Source organism: Neltuma alba, unplaced genomic scaffold, assembly GCF_004799145.2.
Source record: "Neltuma alba isolate B1F8T4 unplaced genomic scaffold, ASM479914v2 tig00010233_pilon, whole genome shotgun sequence".
NCBI classification, from domain to species: Eukaryota; Viridiplantae; Streptophyta; class Magnoliopsida; order Fabales; family Fabaceae; genus Neltuma; species Neltuma alba.
This window is the reverse complement of record NW_021635165.1, coordinates 83008-103305: the sequence shown is the minus strand read 5'-3', so window position 1 is coordinate 103305 and position 20298 is coordinate 83008. Positions and strand designations below refer to the sequence as shown.

Genomic DNA, 20298 nt, shown 5'->3' with positions numbered 1-20298 from the left:
TTACAATTTTTTAGAAATGAAAATTATAAATTATTATTTAAAAAACCATATATTTATTAAATACAAATTAGTTTAACATATAAAATGAATTTAAACCAGACGTTGATCATACAGAATTAATTTAAATGGTCCACGTCTTGATAAGCATACATTGCTTTCCCCAGCCCCCAAGGCTAGCCTGGTGTTTTGAATATTAAAAAAGGGGGAAAAGTGGCAGAAGAGAAAGATGCCATTTTCATGTGACCAGGCCAAAAGGACATCGGCAATTTTTAGAATCAATGGATTTTTAATGTTTATTTTCTCAAAAAATACTATTCTTTTACTACATCCGGTCCTTAATATAAGATCCTGTTTGACTTTTATTTTGGTTTTAAATATAAGACTCCAATCCATTTTGTTTTTCATATGTATATTTTTTTTTAAAGTAGTCTTTCTAACAATGATAATTCTCGTCAATACACTTGATTAGTAAGGATATTTTAAAAAAAATAACACCTATTTAGAATAAATAACTAACTCAACTTACTTTCTTAATTTCTTTAAGTTAATCAATTGATTCTTATAATTAGGATCGGAGGTGGTAATATAAAAATTAATATTATTAAAAGATGAAATGATTACATAAAAAAATTCAAATTGGACTAAGAAACTAGAAGACAAAGACTAGACCCAGTTGGGGCGTGATGCACAGAACACGATGCACAGAATCATAGTTTAAAAAAAAAAAATCGAACTAGTAGGCTCAACCTAAAAATCAATAAATCGGCCAGTGATTTGATCTGGCTTAAATATTGGATCGGCCGGAAGTTGAACCGATGACAAACTGAGGCGAACCAAAAGAAATCGGTATGAATCAATGGTGGATTGGTTTGAATAACTATATTGTTATTGATCTTATGTTTACTTATTCAACTCTTAATATTTTAGTCAATATACACTTGAATTAATTTTAATAATAATTTTGATATCAATAATTATTAATTTTAATTATTAAGAAATTATAAAGATTAAAATTCTCAATATTGTACTTTGCTATTAATACAAATAAACCGTTGTTATATTTTTTTTTATATTTTGTTATTAGTCATTATTAATATTATTATATTTTGTTATTTTTAATTAAATGATATCATTTTAATATGATTAGTTTGATTTTGAGTTGATTCGATCTGACTCACTGATTTGTGAATTACTATTATTTTAGCTAGTTTAGTGTCCAGTTTTTTTTTTTTTTCGTTGCACGGAACACACTAAACACAAAATATCAACATATTGAAAAAAGTGTGTGCAATAGCATATTTCTTGTTTTTTTATTTTTTGTTTTTTTGGAGTAAAAGGAAAAATGATATTAAGGGAATAACAACAACTACAAAGTTTCCTTTGAAGTGCCGACATCAATTTAATAACCACTTTAATAAGAATGAAGTTAAAAAAAATTTAATTTAATGTATTTTTTATATATCCAAGAGAATCCAAGGCTGAGTTGGCAGGCAAGTGGTTTGAAATTCTGCCATACGTACGCAAGTTTATTACTGGTAGTGCTGTCCAACCCTTTCAGCCCCACAAGCACATGCATGCACCTGTTTCCATCAGCTGCACCCAATTATCACGAAACAATTGATGGAGGCTAGTAGAGTAATAAATTGAATGCCAGGCCAAATAAAAAGTGCCAAATTGAATGTATTGTCTGCTTCACGCTGACGCCAAAGACTAGGATCCATTTCACCCCATGCCGCATTTCACTCCACCCTGGCATTTTTTTCCAATGTTGCTTGCCTACTTAGCTTTCCGATGCTCATTATAATTGTCAATTGTAATAAATATTCACATATAAAAAATACATTAAATTAATTTTTTTAAATTTTATTCTTATTAAAGTGGTTATTAAATTGATGCCGCCACTTCGGAGGCCTGGTAATGCTATGCATATACACATATGTACTGTTGAAACTTTGCGATTGTTGTTATTACCTTAATATCATTTACTCAAAAGAAAAAAAAAAGCTATTGCACAAATCATTCGAGTTGATTTTTTCTTATTATTAAATTATCTTAAATAATCAAGTAAAGGTCGTTTAGGATGAACACTGTGATTGTTAGAATTTGTTTTACTGATCCTTCTACAGTAATGACTACTGACATTCTTCCTCCGCCGTTTCAAAATATAAGATATTAGTAACCAATTTACACAAATCAAGAAATATTAATAATTAAGTCATTAAATATATTTTAAATTGATAAAATTTACTCATCTTATTTTTACTAAAGAATGTGATAGTAATTGAAAAATTCTCTCATCCCTCTCATGCATTTAAAATTCTGTCTTCTTCTTACAAGAACAGATAAAAGTTAAAGACTATAATTAATTATCTTTATCAGCTTCTCATGTTTTGGATCAAAAGTTTTCAATTTGATGAAGTGTGTGGATTAAACAAGTGGAAGGAAATGGACTATAAAAATGTGGAGAGGTTATCTAAGGTTTTTTTTTTTTTTTTTGAGATTAAAAAACAAGCCTCGGTTTGGGGGGTAAAGAAACAAACGAGGAAAAAAGTTCCTACCTAAAAGCAAAAAGCCAGCAACCAGTCAAGATATCTAACTTGTTATCTAACCACTACCTAAAAGCAAAAAGCCAGCAACCAGTCAAGATATCTAACTTGTTATCTAACCACTTCTCTCTGTACGCGGCCTTCTTCCTCACTGTCTGTATTCATCCTCTATCTAACACATCCTCTATCTGAGACTATTGCGTCTCTTATTCTAATTTTTGAGGTGTAATTGCTGAAACTCTCCATATTATGATGTAAGCAGTGTAGTTTCTTGTTATTTCTCTGATTATTACAAATCGTATTGAGCTAGAGGTGTGTTTATTACGATTGCTCTCCTCATCATTCACACCCCATTTGAGTTTCACATCGGTCATCAATGGAAGCCCTTGCTGAGAATGTCATTCGGCTACTGGGCTCTTTAGCTGCTAAAGAGCTTGACCTTCTTTGCAACTTCCAAGATGATTTGGAGACCATGAAGAGGAAAGTCACTGGAATTAAAGCCGTGCTTCGTGACGCTGAGAGAAAGGCCACGAAAAGTGAAGCGATCAATGATTGGCTACAAAAGCTGAGAGGTATGTTGCTTGATGCCGAAGACTTGTTGGATGCCTACTCTGCTGAGGAGCGAGCAAGGGAAGTGATGACCAAAGATAGAATGGCGAAGGAGGTATGCATATTCTTCTCCAAATCAAACCGACTTGTTTGTGCTCATAAGATGGGTTGTAAGATTGGGGCAATTAGGAAGAAACTAGACGAGATTTATGATGAGAAGAATCCACTTCAATTGCATGAGAGCTCTTCGAGCACTTTGAATGAGTCTTGTGAATGGAGACGAACCGGCCCAGATGTGAGCGAACAAGATGTTGTCGGGAGAGACGAGGAAAGAATGCATCTTGTTAGTACCCTGTTAAGCTCTGATGTTAAAAATGATGTCTCAGTGATTCCCATAGTTGGGATCGGAGGATTGGGGAAGACGACACTTGCTCAACAAGTGTATAATGATGTGGCTGATAAAAATCATTTTGAGCCTATGATGTGGGTTTGCGTGTCTGATGAATCCCATCAACTTTCCAATAACACGTTCGCTCAAAAGATCATTAAGAAGGAAACATCTGATGGTGCCCTCGAACTATTAAGACATAAAATTAAGGAGAAACGTTTTCTACTCGTGTTAGATGATGTTTGGAATATTAAGAATCGTGGGGAATGGCTTAAATTAGAAAACTTGTTCAAAGATGGAAGAAAAGGAAGTATGATCATTGTCACTACACGGAGTACGGAAGTGGCGGACACAATGGGCACAAATCCACCTCTTTCCTTAAAGGATTTGGATGAAGATAAGTCCTGGGAGCTATTTTGTAGAGTGGCTTTTCGAGACGGAAAAGAACCTGCTGATCACAAGTTGGTAAGGATTGGAAAGGATATCGTGAGAAAATGTCATGGAGTTCCGCTTGCAATAAGAACCATTGCCAGCTTATTGTTTAACAAAGCTACCTTAAAAGTGAGTGAGTGGTCATCTTTTAGGGACAGTGAACTTGCAAATATAGATTATGAGAATAATAATATTTTTTCTATCCTTAAACTTAGTTATGATCATCTTCCCTTCTATTTGAAAAATTGTTTTGCATTTTGCTCTTTGTTCCCAAAAGATTACGAGATTGAGAGAGAAACACTAATTCAACTATGGATAGCTGAGGGGTTCATTCAACCCTTGGATAAAAATAGGCGCTTGGAAGATGTTGGTGATGAGTATTTCAAGCAGTTGTTGTCGAGGTGCTTGTTTCAAGATGCGAAGGAAAATAATTCTGGTGACATATGGTCGTGCAAGATGCATGATCTCATACATGATCTAGCACAATCAGTCTCTAAAAATGAGTGTTACATTGTCACAAGTGAAAAAATAGAAGAAGAGAAATTTGGTGATGGGATTCGTCATATGTCAAGTCATTTTCATGGTGCCTGCAAGTTTTCACTTGGTAATGCTAACACCAAAAGAATGAGAACAATTTTGTTCCTACAAGGACATTTGGATTTTATCTTGAGTCAGTCTTCGGTAAGAGTTTTCAATCTAATTTGCGGGCCTACAACATCACTTCCAAAGCACTTACGTGTATTGGTTCTTGTAGATCAAGAGTTGAAAATTTCAGAGAGTATCGGAGACTTGAAGCATTTAAGATATCTTGATTTAAGTAGGAATCGTAAACTCAAGAAGCTCCCACAAGGAATCACCAAGTTGTATAACTTGTTGATCCTAAAACTTAATAGTTGTTCATCTTTGGCATCACTTCCAAAGTCCATTAAAAATCTCACATCATTACAATCTCTTGACCTCTCAGGCTGTATTTCTTTGGCATCACTTCCAGAGTCTATCAGATATCTCACATCATTGCAATCTCTTAATGTCTCTCGCTGCATTTCTTTGGCATCACTTCCAGAGTCCATCAGAAATTTCACATCATTGCAGTCTTTTGACCTCTTTGGCTGCACTTCTTTGGCATCACTTCCATCCAGCTGCACTTCTTTAGCATCACTTCCAGAGTCCATCAGAAATCTCACATCATTGCAGTCTCTTGACCTCTCTGACTGTACTTCTTTAGCATCACTTTCAGAGTCCATCGGAAATCTCACATCATTGCAGTCTCTTTACCTCTTTCGCTGCACTTCTTTGGCATCACTTCCGGAGTCCATCGGAAATCTCACATCTTTACAGTCTCTTTACCTCTCTGTTTGCACTTCTTTGGCATCACTTTCGGAGTCCATCGGAAATCTCACATCATTGCAGTCTCTTGACCTCTCTGGCTGCACTTCTTTGGCATCACTTCCGGAGTCCATCGGAAATCTCACATCATTGCAGTCTCTTGACCTCTCTGGCTGCACTTCTTTGGCATCACCTCCGGAGTCCATCAGAAATCTCACATCATTGCAATCTCTTGACCTCTCTGGCTGCACTTCTTTGGCATCACTCCGGAGTCCATCGGAAATCTTACATCGTTGCAGTCTCTTGACCTCTCTGGCTCCACTTCTTTGGCATCACTTCCGAAGTCCATCGGAAATCTCACATCATTGCAGTCTCTTAACCTCTATAGCTGTACCTCTTTGGCATCACTTTCAGAGTCCATCGGAAATCTCACATCATTGCAGTCTCTTGACCTCTCTAACTGCACTTCTTTGGCATCACTTCTGGAGTCTATCGGAAATCTGACATCATTGCAGTCTCTTTACCTCTCCGACTGCACTTCTTTGGCATCACTTTCAGAGTCCATCGGAAATCTCACATCATTGCAGTCTCTTGACCTGTCTGGCTGCACTTCTTTGGCATCACTTCCGGAGTTCATCGGAAATCTCACATCATTGCAGTCTCTTGACCTCTCTGGCTGCACTTCTTTGGCGTCCCTTTCGGAGTCCATCACAAATGTCACATCATTACAGTCTCTCTACCTCTATCGTTGCACTTCTTTGGCATCACTTCCGGAGTCCATCGGAAATCTCACATCATTGCAGTCTCTTGGCCTCTCTGGCTGTACTTCTTTGGCATCACTTTCGGAGTCCATCGGAAATCTCACATCATTGCAGTCTCTTGACCTCTCTGGCTACACTTCTTTGGCATCAGTTCCAGAGTCCATCGGAAATCTCACATCATTACAGTCTCTTTACCTCTCTCGCTGCACTTCTTTGGCATCACTTCCGGAGTCCATCGAAAATCTCACATCATTGCAGTCTCTTGACCTCTCTGGCTGCACTTCTTTGGCATCACTTCCGGAGTCCATTGGAAATCTCATATCATTGCAGTCTCTTGACCTCTCTCGCTGCACTTCTTTGGCATCACTTCCGGAATCTATCGGAAATCTCACATCATTGCAATCTCTTTACCTTTCTGGTTGTACTTCTTTGGCATCACTTCCGGAGTCCATCAGAAATCTCACATCATTGCAGTCTCTTTACCTCTCTGGCTGCACTTCTTTGGCATCACTTCCAGAGTCCATCGGAAATCTCACATCATTGCAATCTCTTTACCTCTCTCGCTGCACTTCTTTGGCATCACTTCCGGAGTCCATCAGAAATCTCACATCATTGCAGTCTATTGACCTCTCTGGCTGCACTTCTTTGGCATCACTTCCAGAGTCCATCAGAAATCTCACATCATTGCAGTCTCTTGACCTCTCTGGCTGCACTTCTTTGGTATCACTTCCAGAGTTCATCAGAAATCTCACATCATTGCAGTCTCTTGACCTCTCTGGCTGCACTTCTTTGGCGTCACTTCCGGAGTCCATCGGAAATCTCACATCATTGCAGTCTCTTTACCTCTCTCGTTGCACTTCTTTGGCATCACTTCCGGAGTCCATTAGAAATCTCACATTATTGCAACAATTTCGTGTCACTGGATGCTGTGCTTTAGAGCAAAGATACGGAACAAAGTTAGAGGGTGTGGATTGGCCAGGGCTTGCTCACATACCAAATGTTTATTGGCCTGGTGAATAAACAATCGGCTTTCCGATCATTCGTTTCAACGAAATCAAGGTATGACCTTTAACTCCATTCTTCTCTTCATGGATACTTTCACGCGGCTTGTGTTCCCCACTATTCTTTTTTTAACTTTCTCTTGCACTCCTCATCATGTTTTTGTGCGTGCCGCTGCTATGTTACATGTTCAAGAAAAGACGTTGCTGCTACTGTTGGTCAAGTCCAAATTCTATTTCTTGTGCATTTACGGAATCTTCGAAGTTGTGGGCTGAACTCTTTTAAAAGGACTTTTAATTACTATTGACTCCGTTGATGAATGAATAAATTGTGCTGAAGTAGAATTTTTATATTTCCCGGATTTGATGTTGTGTAAATGTAATTGCTTAAATGATATCACATGTTATGGGTTAGCATTATTCCACTTAAATGCTTGTATTATATGCTCTTCGCACAGTTTTGAGTTAAAAGCTTCGTATGGAATGTCACATTCAAGGCAATATTTCGAATTAAGAGCTACTTGGGCCAAAATATTTTTTATTTAAAAACAACAAGAAATGGTTTCACAGTAAATAATAAAATGGCTTTCTTAAATATTTGTTGTGTCCGTCAATTTTTTTTCTTAATAGATGGGGAATTTCGTGGACGGTGTTGAATATTAATTTTTTTTATTTATGTTTTCCTTCACCAAAAGAGTAAAATTTTACTGACTGCTCTGACTAAAATGCTTGGTGTCAATATGAGCCCAAGAAAAAGATGCTAATGAGGATTTTGCCGACAAGCATGGGAGATAAGATCAGTTATAAACAATGCAGATAGTAATATAAAAAAAAATTAAAAGATGAGGAAGTCTTAGGCCAGTTAAAAGTTCAGGAATTAAGTCGCGACTAAATTATAAGAAAGTTTAAAGTTTTTATTTTAACTAAAAACTCAGTTTAAACTTGAAGAACTAAAAGCTTGATTTTCTCAAAAATTTATATTTTAGACCACATGTTTTACAAAACCATTTTAAACATTAAATAATATTTAAAAATATTTAGACTTTCTTTTCCATGACCTGTTTAAATGGAAATGTTGTTGTTTGCTTACTCCCAAAATTACTTAAAAAGAGTATTTTTATGTAAATTAAGACAATATATTTTTTTTTTTACATACTTATCTCATGCTTGGTAAAATTGTTTTTAAAAAGGTAATCCAAATTTTTTTAAACCCTAATGAGAGGGACTTGATGATTTCTTCCTTATTTATTTATTGCTACGACAGCGAGCTCAATGGTCTACAATCACGGATAGGAACATTTCTTTATTTTTGTTTTAACGCATGTTTTATAGGAAAAATGACTAAAAAAGAATCTTAAAAATAGGATATTAAAATTAAAAAAAAAGTTATCACTTCCAAATAGCAGGAAAAGAGGAAAAACTTCAACTGAAATTATGATTGGGAAAATAACTAATTTGCCTTTGTGCAATACTCAGAAAATGAAGTTATTCCGTATTCCAAACTTATTAATTTATGTTATTTTCAGATCAAATATGGTCATTTTTTTAAACTGACACAATGATAAATTGGTCGTTTCTCATATTTTTATAATTCCTGTTCCAGTTTTCCCTCATTTCCTGTCATTTTAGCTGCCTTTCTTAGAATTTTCTGTTTTCAATGTTGTTTTGGTCATTTTTTTCTATTTTATGCGCCATTGACTTACCAATGTTTAATTAAAATAAAATTTTCTTATAATCACACACACACACATTATATCACATATCCACAGCTGGTCTAAGGTTTTTTTATTTGGCATATGTTCTTATAATATGCCATTAACTTACGAAAGCTTTGAGACCAAATGCATTAGCAACTGATCTAAAATAACGGACTTTTATGCCTGTTGTGTATGCCAACGGTCTAAAAAATTATTATCTCCTGTCTTAATTATAAGACCTCGTTTATAGTCTACAAATGGAGTCTTATAATTAGGATCGGAGGTATTACTATATTTTAAACCACATGTTTTAGCAAGCGATTTAAAAAATTAAATAATATTTAAGAAATGCAACTGGTCAATGGTGGTTTAAATCATTTCTTTAAATTTATACTAGTGAGATAAACTTGATGATTTCTTCTTTATTAATTTATTAGTAAGACAACAGCGAGCTCAAAGGCCTAGAATTACAGGGAGGAAGATTTCTTTATTTTTGTTTTAACTCAGATATTAGTTTTATATGCCGTTGACTTATTAAGGTTTAATTAAAGGAGCTTTTCTTTTGACCCAAAAAAAAAAGTGTTGTCACCTAATAAAATTGATATTCTCTTTTAAGTGAGAGGTCACAAGTTTGATCCTACTTATAAGTACAATACAAATTCAAAAATTCTCATGTACATTTATTTTAATGATTTTTTTAAAAAGTGACAATTATAAAATTATCTTTATTTTAAATTGCATGTCTATTAAAATAAAAACTAACTTCAAATATAAAATAAATTTAAATTAAATCTTCATCATACAAAATTAATGTAACCAAGCATACAATGCGCGTTTCCAAGTCCTAAAGCCAGCCTGGTATTTTGGATATAAAAAGGAGAAAAATGTGGTATTTAGAAGCCAAAGATGGGCTACATGCTTTGGATTTACTTCCAGACTCAATAAAACGTCTCACATCATTGCAACGTCTTGTTGGATGCCAATTCTTTGTATATTAATGTTGATAAAGTCCAAATTTTATTTCCACTATATCTAAGTCAACTGGATTTTTCTGATGCATCACAGGATCTTCCAAGGAGTGGTTTTAATTCTTTTAAAAAGACTTTTACCCGCAATTAATTCTGTTTAATTTTTCCTTATGTTTCCAAATGAATGATTAAATTGTTGAAATTTTGAAGTGGACTTTTTATGTCTTATGGACATGGGTTTGCCTTAATTATGTTTGAGAGATTCCTTTGAGAGGTCTTGTGCACCAAACCATATTCCCTCTTTAGTAGTGAGTTTTCAAGTAATTTGTTAGAAATTTTAATGAGAAACACAACATTTTAAAACCATAATGGCAAACTAATGAGGTTGCCTCGGCAATGATCTGTGGGCATACAAGAATTTAACAGCAGATATTTATAAATGTTGTACCCAAGTTTTCTCTTTTACTAAAAGCCTTGGCATGTTGAGTTGTTCTGTTTAATTACTCTTGTTCTTAATTCAAACAGGAAAAAAAAAAAACCCTTCAGCCCATCATTTTTTTTTAATCTCATGAGTATTATTGCACTGTCATTAACTTGCGCGGAAGTTATCTCCATCAAAAACTCCGCAAAACGGAGAAGAGCATTTCTTGATAAAGACAAGAATCCATATAATTATAATAATGATATAACTATTTTTGTTAATGGAGCATATTTCAAGGTTTTCAAAGGGGATATATAAGGAATTAATCTAACATCATTAGGGAGGCTTCAAATTGATGGTTGCAGTTATTTTGATTCGTAATAGAATGGCAAATCTCACTTCATAATTATAGAGATTAATTGAACTCTTCTGATAATGCTCTAAATTGGTGTCTTTTCCTTAATCTATTAACAGTGTCACATCATTATTAAAGAAGCTTAAACTCATGAAGTGCTCTGTTTTGGAATCACATCAAGAGTCCACAATCCATAAAAAATCTAATATATGTATCACTACATGCAGGGGTTTCAAAATTGTTCACATTCTAAATGTTCTTTCAGAATAAAAAATGGGTATCTTGTTACCTTCACTTCTTCGAGGTCCTTTATTATTTGTTAGAATAAAGAATATGAGAAAATTCATAATTTGGCTCTCATAGTTCACACAAACTTTAAAAATGGCTTTGAGATTCCTTGCTTGATGCTTGAAGATCCCTGCATATGTGGTGTTGGAAAATCAAATCTAAATATTTGATACACACACTGCCTTCAGTCCTAATTATAAGACCTTATTTGTAGTCTACAAACAAGATCTTATAATTAGGACCGGAGGTATTATATCATAAAAGGTGATTTTCCTATAACATTCTTTTTAGAAAGTAGAAATGTCATTGTAATTTTGCTATTAAAAAATTATCAAACAGATTTATAACTTAAAAGAGTTCATGAATAAATACCATTTTTAACTTGAAAATCTCTCTCACACACATCCCCCACTTTCATGAAACTATTTATTAATGTATGAGAATAAGTTATTTATTAAAGTAGGCATGAGAATCTCGTTATTCTTTCCTCTCAGACAAATTAATTCTTCTAATCAAGAGTTTATCTCAAACGGAGAAAAGAATTTGTCTTGTTGAAAATAAAATTGCAGAAGCAACATGTATTCTTTTCTTGACGCCTTTGTTATTTGATAAAGACAATAATTTATATAAAAGCAGAATTTTTCCCCTTAATGTTACATTTTTTCTTCGAATGTAATGTCAGTTGTATAAAGTTAACTCTATTTCCACCTGCTCTTGAATTTAATGAACGAAGGTTAGATATTTTAATTTTTAAATAATATAAATAATGAAAAAAAAGTCACTGCTACATCATGGATCTTTCAATTAAGGATCCTTATCTTCCTCTTCTCTATTATTTGTTCCTGTTCTCTATTTTTGTTTGAGCTTCGCATAAAAGAAAATTGTTTATGTTATTTAAAAAAAGACGGAAAATTGTTTCATTTTCTAATTTTGAGCAATCAGTAAGTTATGAAATTCTCTTCAAATATGAAGTTATTCATACTCTTTTCGATCAAAATATTTAGAATATATATGAAGATATTATAAAAGAAGTGTTATTTTCCACAAAAATAAGTATTTTTAGAAAGAGAAGAATATGCCTGTATATTGAAAAATTAAACTGCTATTAATCTAAGAAAAAATGACAAAAAATAAGCTGAAAATTTATAAATGTCAATAAAAATTTGTTGTTATTTACAAATTCAGTGTTGTTAATATTAAATAAAGTGTTATTATCAAATCTAATTTGAAATTTAGTAATTTTCAACTTCTTTTTTTTTGTCATTCTTTCTTAATTTAATGGATTAAAAATATATCCAGTATTCTAAAGTATTTTTTTTCAGGTGTTGTAAAATATTTTGTGATTTATCCAGTACTTTGAAGTTTTTTTTTTGGAGTGTCACCCCCTAAAATTTTTTTCACTTTGGTGTTGGATGTACTAAAAAATATTTTAGTGTGCTGAACGCACCTAAACAAAATATTAGGATGTTGGATGCACCAAAAAATACTTAAAGATGTTAGACGCACTTGAAAAAAATATTTCAGGATGCTGGATACACATCAAAATATTTTAGGATACTAAATGTACTGAAGAAAATAGTTTGTAATGCTAGACGCACCTTAACTCTAATTTAATTTGAATTTGAATATACTATTGATATTGATATAGCACTAATATACAATTTTGATATTTAACGGCAAAACAAGTATCTAATGAGATATATTCATCGTTATATCGTGACACAGAACGATGAGGTCATATTGTTGTCTTTGAGCAAGATAAGTATGTGAATTCATGTCTCTGGCCAAAAAAATGCCATTTCCTCTCCGATAAGACAAGCATGCTTTTGTGATTTGCCTCCATTCTTCTTCACACTGAGTCTCTTATTCTTTCCTTTCTCAATAATTTTCCATTACTGATTTTAGAACTAATTAACTGTCTACTTTCCATTAACATTCTCTTTAATTAAGAACGTTATTATAGTTTTGGCATTTTTTCTTGGAAGTATTGAAAAAGGAAATAGAAAGAATTCAGATCCGGTTTTTAAGTGCGGCACTAACAATGTAATGTGGTTGGATTCTCATATCAATTCGAATGAATCATCCTTTTCATGGAGATAAATCTTTGCCTGCTAGGCAAGAGGATAGCAAGTTACAAATTATGTCTTGAAAATTCATAAAAGAAATAGTTAATATTGGGGTTACCATTATTCTTTTTGTGGTGACAAATCTTACATGTGTTCCTAGGTCTCTCCATTTCTTTTACGGCCATTTCCTTCCACTTCCCTAACCCTGACCTTTCATTTAATTTCTGGTTGAAAAAAGGCAAATGCAGATGACATTTAATACCTCCACATCACACACTGCAAAAATTAAAAACACCCTCTCTTCCCCCACGCCCTCTCTTTACTCTTTCTTTGATTTTTTTCCCTGTTTATTGTCTTCTGTTGTTCATCTTTAAATTCACAATGAACAAAACGCCAAAGCCATAAAAAATTATGGCCAACTGTTATTCCTCCCTTCAAATAAAATGTTACTCTTCCGGTCTTTAGTATAAGACCTAATTCTTGAGTTGATTTAGGTCCTAAATATAAGACCGATTTCTCATATTTATCAATTTTCTCTAAATTACCCCTATAGATACCCCTTCAACCATAGTCAAGTAGAAGAGGAAGAGGAGGTATTAAGAAAGATGATTATTGTGTTTTAGGAAAAATGTGTCACTTTTCTTATAATTAACTAACTTACCTAACTTCCTTAATGTAATCAAATTAGTTGAATGGGTCTTATATTAAGGACCGGAGGAGTATTATAAAAACCGTAAAATTTGTCATTATTCTATACTTAAGAAACAACAACGTTATACTGGCGCCTTTTAACTAAATGTTTTCTACTATCTTAATCGGCATGCAATTTTTTCAAAAAAGTTTATGGCTTTTGTGTAATATTTGTACTATTCTAATTTTTGCTTGCAATAAAATATATAGCGTCTTCTGTGTTTTTCCATCTTCTTTAGCAGGAATTTTCTTTTATAAGTCCAAGGGGTTGTATACTATCCTCTTCCTCTGTAGTTTTGGAGTGAAAAGCTAGAGAGAGAATAAGATAAAGAAAAGAAGGGAGGAAAAGGTATAGACAGAAAGCGAGAGCATGGAGAAAAAGAAAATGAAAGAGTTTTTAAAGCGTGCAATGAGAAGGCATTAAAGGGGTATTTAGATAAAAGTACTTTTAAAAAGTATTTTTTTACAAATTAAGACAAATGTTTTCATATGTTTATTTTGTATATTATAAAATTATTTTTGAAATCATAATTTAATTTTCATTCAAAAACCTTTTAAATATCATGCTTTTGTGTTTTTTCAGTTATAGACGGAGAGAGCCCACGCGGTTTCGAGTGACACGGAGTTGGACGTTAGGATGGACTGAGCGAGGAACCTCTCCAATTCTTTAAGGTCAAATTCCCTCCACTTCTCTAATCCACACGAGGCCACGCCCTTCATCACATCTATTAAAAATGATTCATGTAAATGGTGTGATGCTATTTACTTATGAATTAATCGATTTTTTTATTTAAATATTATATTTTTAGGATTACATATAATATTTTTTATTTAATTTAAAATGAAAGAGAAATACAGCCACAACATTGGTTCACTGTTCTGATGGCACAGTGCTAATTGAATTTTAATATCTTGCGCTTTTAAAAAACAAACATAAGACTTCCAATTTTTATTTTTATTCTTTTGATTTCCCTTTTTAAAGAACAGAACACCATGGCATTTTCACAAAACAGAACTATCCATTTACGTGAATGATTTTTCTTCACCAATAAATTTGATGAAGGATGCGGAATAGACCAGTGGAAAGAAATGCCATAAAAAAGTGGAGAGGTTATCTAACTTGTTATTTTTTTCAGATACAAAGGCAAGCCTAGGCTTTTTTAAAAAAAAAATAAAAAAGAAATAAACTAGGAAAAGAAACTCCTAATTAAGTAGTCCCATCTAACAGCAAAAAGCCAGCAACTAGTCAAGATATCTAACTTGTTATTTTTCTCCTGATACAAAAGCAGGCCTAGTTTTTTTTTTATAAAAAAAACAGAGAGACAAACTAGGAAAAGAAACTCCTAAGTAGTCCCAATAACAGCAAAAAGCCAGCAACTAGTCAAGATATCTAAGGCTAAGGCTATATCTAGATTGCAGTTTAAAATAACAAAAGTCGGTCGAAAAGCGTAAAACTGTAATTTATGACTTATATAGGACCAAATATTTGTTTGAATGGGGCTAAAAATCCAACCAACTTCTGGCCTTCAATCTCAGTTGGGCTTAACGGAAAAAAATATGACTTTTTCATTTTGTACTGTAATTTCATCCCTTCCCATAAATTTTTATAACTGAACTCACTTTTCTATTTAATCATCCAAATAACTTTTAACTTTTTCAACTGACTTTTTATAAGTATCTATCTAAACATAAATTGCATTACACTAACTGACTTTTACTTTAATTTCAATTACAAAACTCAGTTAGACTAGAAGTCAGTTTTGCCCAACACCAATCCAAACACACCCTAAATGGTTGTTTGGATGAGCTAAAAACCCAACCCACTTCTGGCCTTCAATCTTAGTTGGACTCAACGAAGAAAAATATGACTTTTTTTATTTCAAAATGCATTATACCGTTAGTGTAGCATTAAATGAGCAATAAAAATATGCCAACCCAGATTGACCCTCACATTTTCTCCTCTACCTTATCTCCTTTGTTCTCGTTGCATAAATGAATCGTGGTCGTGACTCAATTAGAGACCAAGTTGTGCAAAACTTACGATTTAATTAATTATGTGATTTCATTTACTTTTATTAGAGACCAAATGAATTTTAATTTACATTCATGCTTGTCCTTTATATATATTTAATTAATTATCTACAATGTTTTTTAATTTTTTTTTGTGACAAATTTTTTATTTTATAATCTCACAAATAAACTATTTTTATTTTATCTTAATAATTTTAGGTACTTTTTTAACTATTATCACATCAAAAATATAAAATATTAAACACTACAATTCAATAAAGTATTTACCCTTTTCAGTCATTTTACAACTGAACTCATTTCTCTATTTAATCATTCAAATAACTTTTAACTTTTCCAACTAACTTTTATAAACACATAGCCAAACATAAATCACATTATATTAACTGACTTTTAGTTTAACTTCAATTACAAAAGCCAATTAGACTAGAAGTCATTTTTACCTAACTTGTTATCTAACTTCTCTCTGTACGCACACCGCCTTTCTCCTCACCATCCGCTCACTATCCGCATTAATCCCTCCTCTATAGAAGACTATTGCTTCTCTTATTCTAAATTTTGAGGTGTAGTTGCTTACCCTTGAGGCTGAATCCCATGACTGAACCTCTCCATATTATGATATAAGCATTGTAGTTTCTTATTATGTCTACGATTATTACACGAATTGTATTCAATTAGAGGTGTGTTTATTACAATTACTCTCCTCATCATACAAACCCCATTTGAATTTGCCATCGATAATCAATGGAAGCCCTTGCTGAAAATGTCATTGGGCTACTTTTTAAACATCTTAAAAATATGGTCTATCAGGAGCTAGCGAGGAAAGTGATGACCAAAAATAAAATGGCAAAGGAGGCACGCATATTCTTCTCCAAATCAAACTGACTTGCTTGTGATCATAAAATGGGATGCAAATTAGGGCAATTAGAAAGAAACTAGACGAGATTTATTATGAGAAGAATCCGTTTCTATTGCATGAGAGCTCTTCGAGTACATCGAATGAGTCTCATGAATGGAGACGAACCGACCTGTTTGCAAGCGAACAAGATGTTCTAGGGAGAGATGAGGAAAGAATGCGTCTTGTTAGTACCCATTTAAACTCTAATGTTAAAAATGATGTCGGGTAGTTCCCATAGTTGGAATTGAAGGAAAAACGACATTTGCTCAACAGGGGTATAATGATGTGGCTATCAAAAATCATTTTGAGGTTATGACATGGCTTGGTGTGTCTGATGAATCCCATGCACTTAGCAATAACATGTTAGCTCAAAAGATTATTGAGCAGGAAACACCTGCTAAGGCGCACCAAGCAGCCCGAGAACTGAGACATACAATTGAGGGGAAACTTTTTCAACTTGTGTTAGACGATGTTTGGAATATTAAGGATCGTGGGGAATGGCTTAAATTAGAAAACTTGTTCAGGGCTGGAAGAAAAGGGAGTATGATCGTTGTCACTACAAGCAGTATGGAAGTGGCGGAGACAATGGGCACGCATCTGCCTCTTTCCTTGAAAGATTTGCATAAAGGTAACTCTTGGGAGCTATTTTGTAGAGTGGTTTTTGGGAACGGGAAAGAACCTTATGATCACAAGTTGGTGGGGATGGGAAAGGATATTGTGAGAAAATGTGCAGGAGTTCCACTTGCAATAAGAACCATTGGTATCCTATTGTTCAACAAAGAGTTAGAAGTGAGTGAATGGTCATATTTTAGGGATAATGAACTTGCAACTACAGATTCCGAGGACAACAAAATCTTTTCCATCCTTAAATTTAGTTATGATCATCTTCCCTCCCATTTAAAAAATTGCTTTGCATTTTGCTCTCTAATTCTAAAAGACTATAAGATTGAGAGAACAACACTCATTCAGCTATGGAGAGCTGAGGGATTCGTTTAACCCTTACATAAAAATAGGTTCTTAGAAGATGTTAGTGACGAGTATTTCAAATAGTTATTGTCAAGGTGCTTGTTTCAAGATGTGATGAGAGATTTTTTTGGTGACATAGGATGGTGAAAGATGCATGACCTCATACATGATCTAGCACAGTCAGTAAAAATGAGAGTTACATTATCACAAGTGAAAGGATAGATATAGAGAACTCAGGTTATGGGATTTGTCATATGTGAAGTCATCTTGGCAATTTTGGGAAGTTTCCACTTGGTAATATCAAGATAAAGAAAATGAGAACAATTTTGTCCGTAAAAGGATAGTGGAAATTTATCCCAAGTCACTCTTCGTCAAAAGTTTTTAATCTAATTTGTGGGTCCACAACATCACTTCCGAAGCAGCTACGTGTATTGGTTCTTACGAATCAAGACTTGCAAATTCCAGAAAGTATCATAGACTTGAAGCATTTAAGATACCTTAACTTAAGTAATAATGAGCCACTTAAGAAGCTCTCATGAGGAATTACCAAGCTGCATAACTTGCTCACTCTAATACTTAATGGTTGTCAATTTTTTATAGAACTTCCTAGCGACTTGAAGAGATTGGTAAGACTGAGACATCTTAAATTGGATTATTGTGAGAGCTTGATATGCATGCCAAGTGGTTCGGGGTGTTTGATTAATCTCCAAACACGGACAACATTTGTGGTGGACGAAGTGAGTGGTAGTGGTGGTGCAAGGATAAGTGAGCTACATGATCTGATCTGTTTGAGGAGACATTTGGAGATTACAAATTTGAGAAGGCAGTGGAGAAATGTAAAGGAGATTGAGTCATCATAGTCTCTGCTTTACATGTCATATCTTGGAGGATTGACCTTAAGATATGGACTTATGGGAGAAAAAGTGCATGATGAGGATGAGATAATTTTAGAAGTTTTAGAGCCGCGTCGCACAATCAGATTACTGCCTATTTACAAAGTTTTTGGCAAATGGTTGTCAGAGTAGATATGGAGTCTCACATCATTACAAGAACTAACCTTCAGTAGTTGTTATTTTTTTTGGCATCACTTGCAGAGTCCATTAGAAATCTCACATCATTGCAATCTCTAAACCTCTCCGACTACATTTCTTTGGCATCACTTCCAAAGTCTATTAGAAGACTCACATCATCGCAAACGCTAAGCCTCTGGGGCTGCATTGCTTTGGCATCACTTTCAGACTTGATAAAGAGTCTCCCATCATTGCAACATTTTGATGTCATCGGTTGCTCGGTTTTAAAGGAGAGATACAGACAAAAATTAGAGGGTGTGGATTAGCCGATTGGCCAGGACTTGCTCACATACCACATGTTAATTGGTGAATAAATAACGGGTTTTGTTATCATCCATTTCAACAAAATCAGGGTATTTATTACCTTCAACTCCATTCTACTCTTTTTAATCTATTAATGTATGTAGTTGGTTCGGGACCACTCTCTATAAGCTTTATTTCATGGATAGATATTGAGGACCCAAATTGCAAGTGCCAGTAGGAACAACTAATATGAGCTCATTCAAATGTACTCTTTTCATATTCTGACTTGATATTTGCCTTTTCTTCCTTCTCTTGCAGTCCTCGAGTGTTTGTGCGTTCAAGAAAAGATGTTGCTGTTGCTGCAACTCCAAATTCTATTTCTTGTGCATTATGGGATCTTCAAAGTTGTGATTTGAACTCTTTTGAAAATACTTTTACCTACGATTAATTCTGTTTAATGTTTCTTAATTGTGTTTCAAAATTGTACTGATGTAGACTTTTCATATTCCCTGGATTTGATGTTGTGTATGTGCTTAATTGAGATCACATATTATGCGTTAAAATTATTCCACTTAAATGCTTATATTGTATGCCCTTCGCACAGTTTTGAGTTGAAAGCTTCTTTAATTAATAAAAGTCCAATAGTCTCTCCCACTGTTCTACTTTCACATCACTGCCAAAGTGATGCTGACGGAAGCAGGACCAAATTACAAATCTTAATATTTATTAGTTTTTTTTTTGGGGGCTTTTGGACGGGTTATGGTTTTTTTTTTTTTGACCAGGGAAAAGTATCCATTAACAAAGAAAAAGACTTACAAGGAAAAATAAATAGCATCACAAAAAAACACAGCCCAAACAACTAAGCCCACAGACACAAAACCATAACCCTAAAAAAAAGAACAAGAGGAGCACTGAGCCGCCGCCACAGCCACTTCCCTGTTGCTGCACCACCTCACCAGAGCCCATGGCAGAGAAAAACGCCGCTAGTGGCAACAAGACCACCGTAAGAGGTGGGGGTTCAAAGAACCACCCGTTAGGTTAGACGGGTTATGGTTGAGCTCTAGAATTCTTAGTACGTTGAATATTCTATCCATGATATGATTAAGCTCGGCATCATATTACTGTTCATTTCATGAGCACATCTCAAAATTTTCTAATGATAATTTCATTCTAAAAAGAGTTATCTTTACAAAATTCTCACTTTCAAATGGCGAGAAACGAGGAAGCAGGAAAAAGACATATACACCACAATAGCCGTTTGGTCAAGTGGTGTGTGTGTGGGGGTGTGCGTGCGGGTTCGATCCACCCCTTGTAACAAAATTCTCACTTTCTTGCGCATTATTCAGAGCTGTTTATATGTGCATAGCTGAAGAAGAATTATGATTCATTATACAACCTGATTGATCGAGGCCAACCATCCAAATTAATTTACATGATCAAGACCTAGTTTTAAATTTATTTTATATTTAGACAAATTTTTATTTTGATAGATATATCTAATTTAAAATAAAGATAATTTTATATTGTTACTTCTAAAAAAATGATGATATATTGAAAAAATTTTACATCAAAAATTTATATAAATTATCTTCTTCCACTCAGTTTTGC

At 33.9% G+C, this 20298-nt stretch overlaps 2 protein-coding genes and 1 long non-coding RNA gene across 3 annotated transcripts; all 3 read left to right on the top strand.

The window, feature by feature from the left end:
• Positions 1-2457: 2457 nt before the first annotated feature.
• On the top strand, positions 2458-5238 carry LOC114755174 (putative disease resistance protein RGA1; the record flags this gene model as incomplete). Its single annotated transcript, XM_028944048.1, has 2 exons — positions 2458-2468; positions 2814-5238. A coding segment is annotated over exon 2 (2316 nt), but the record flags the coding sequence as incomplete, so codon positions are not given.
• Positions 5239-6978: 1740 nt separating this feature from the next.
• On the top strand, positions 6979-7442 carry LOC114755186 (uncharacterized). The gene is made up of 2 exons (XR_003741281.1): positions 6979-7061; positions 7197-7442. It is a non-coding gene; the product is annotated as an uncharacterized LOC114755186 (long non-coding RNA).
• Positions 7443-16723: 9281 nt separating this feature from the next.
• LOC114755173 (putative disease resistance protein RGA4) lies at positions 16724-18237 on the top strand. Its single transcript, XM_028944047.1, has 2 exons — positions 16724-17171; positions 17978-18237. The coding sequence occupies exons 1-2, from the start codon at positions 16724-16726 to the stop codon at positions 18235-18237; spliced, it is 708 nt and encodes a 235-aa protein (XP_028799880.1).
• Positions 18238-20298: the final 2061 nt, after the last annotated feature.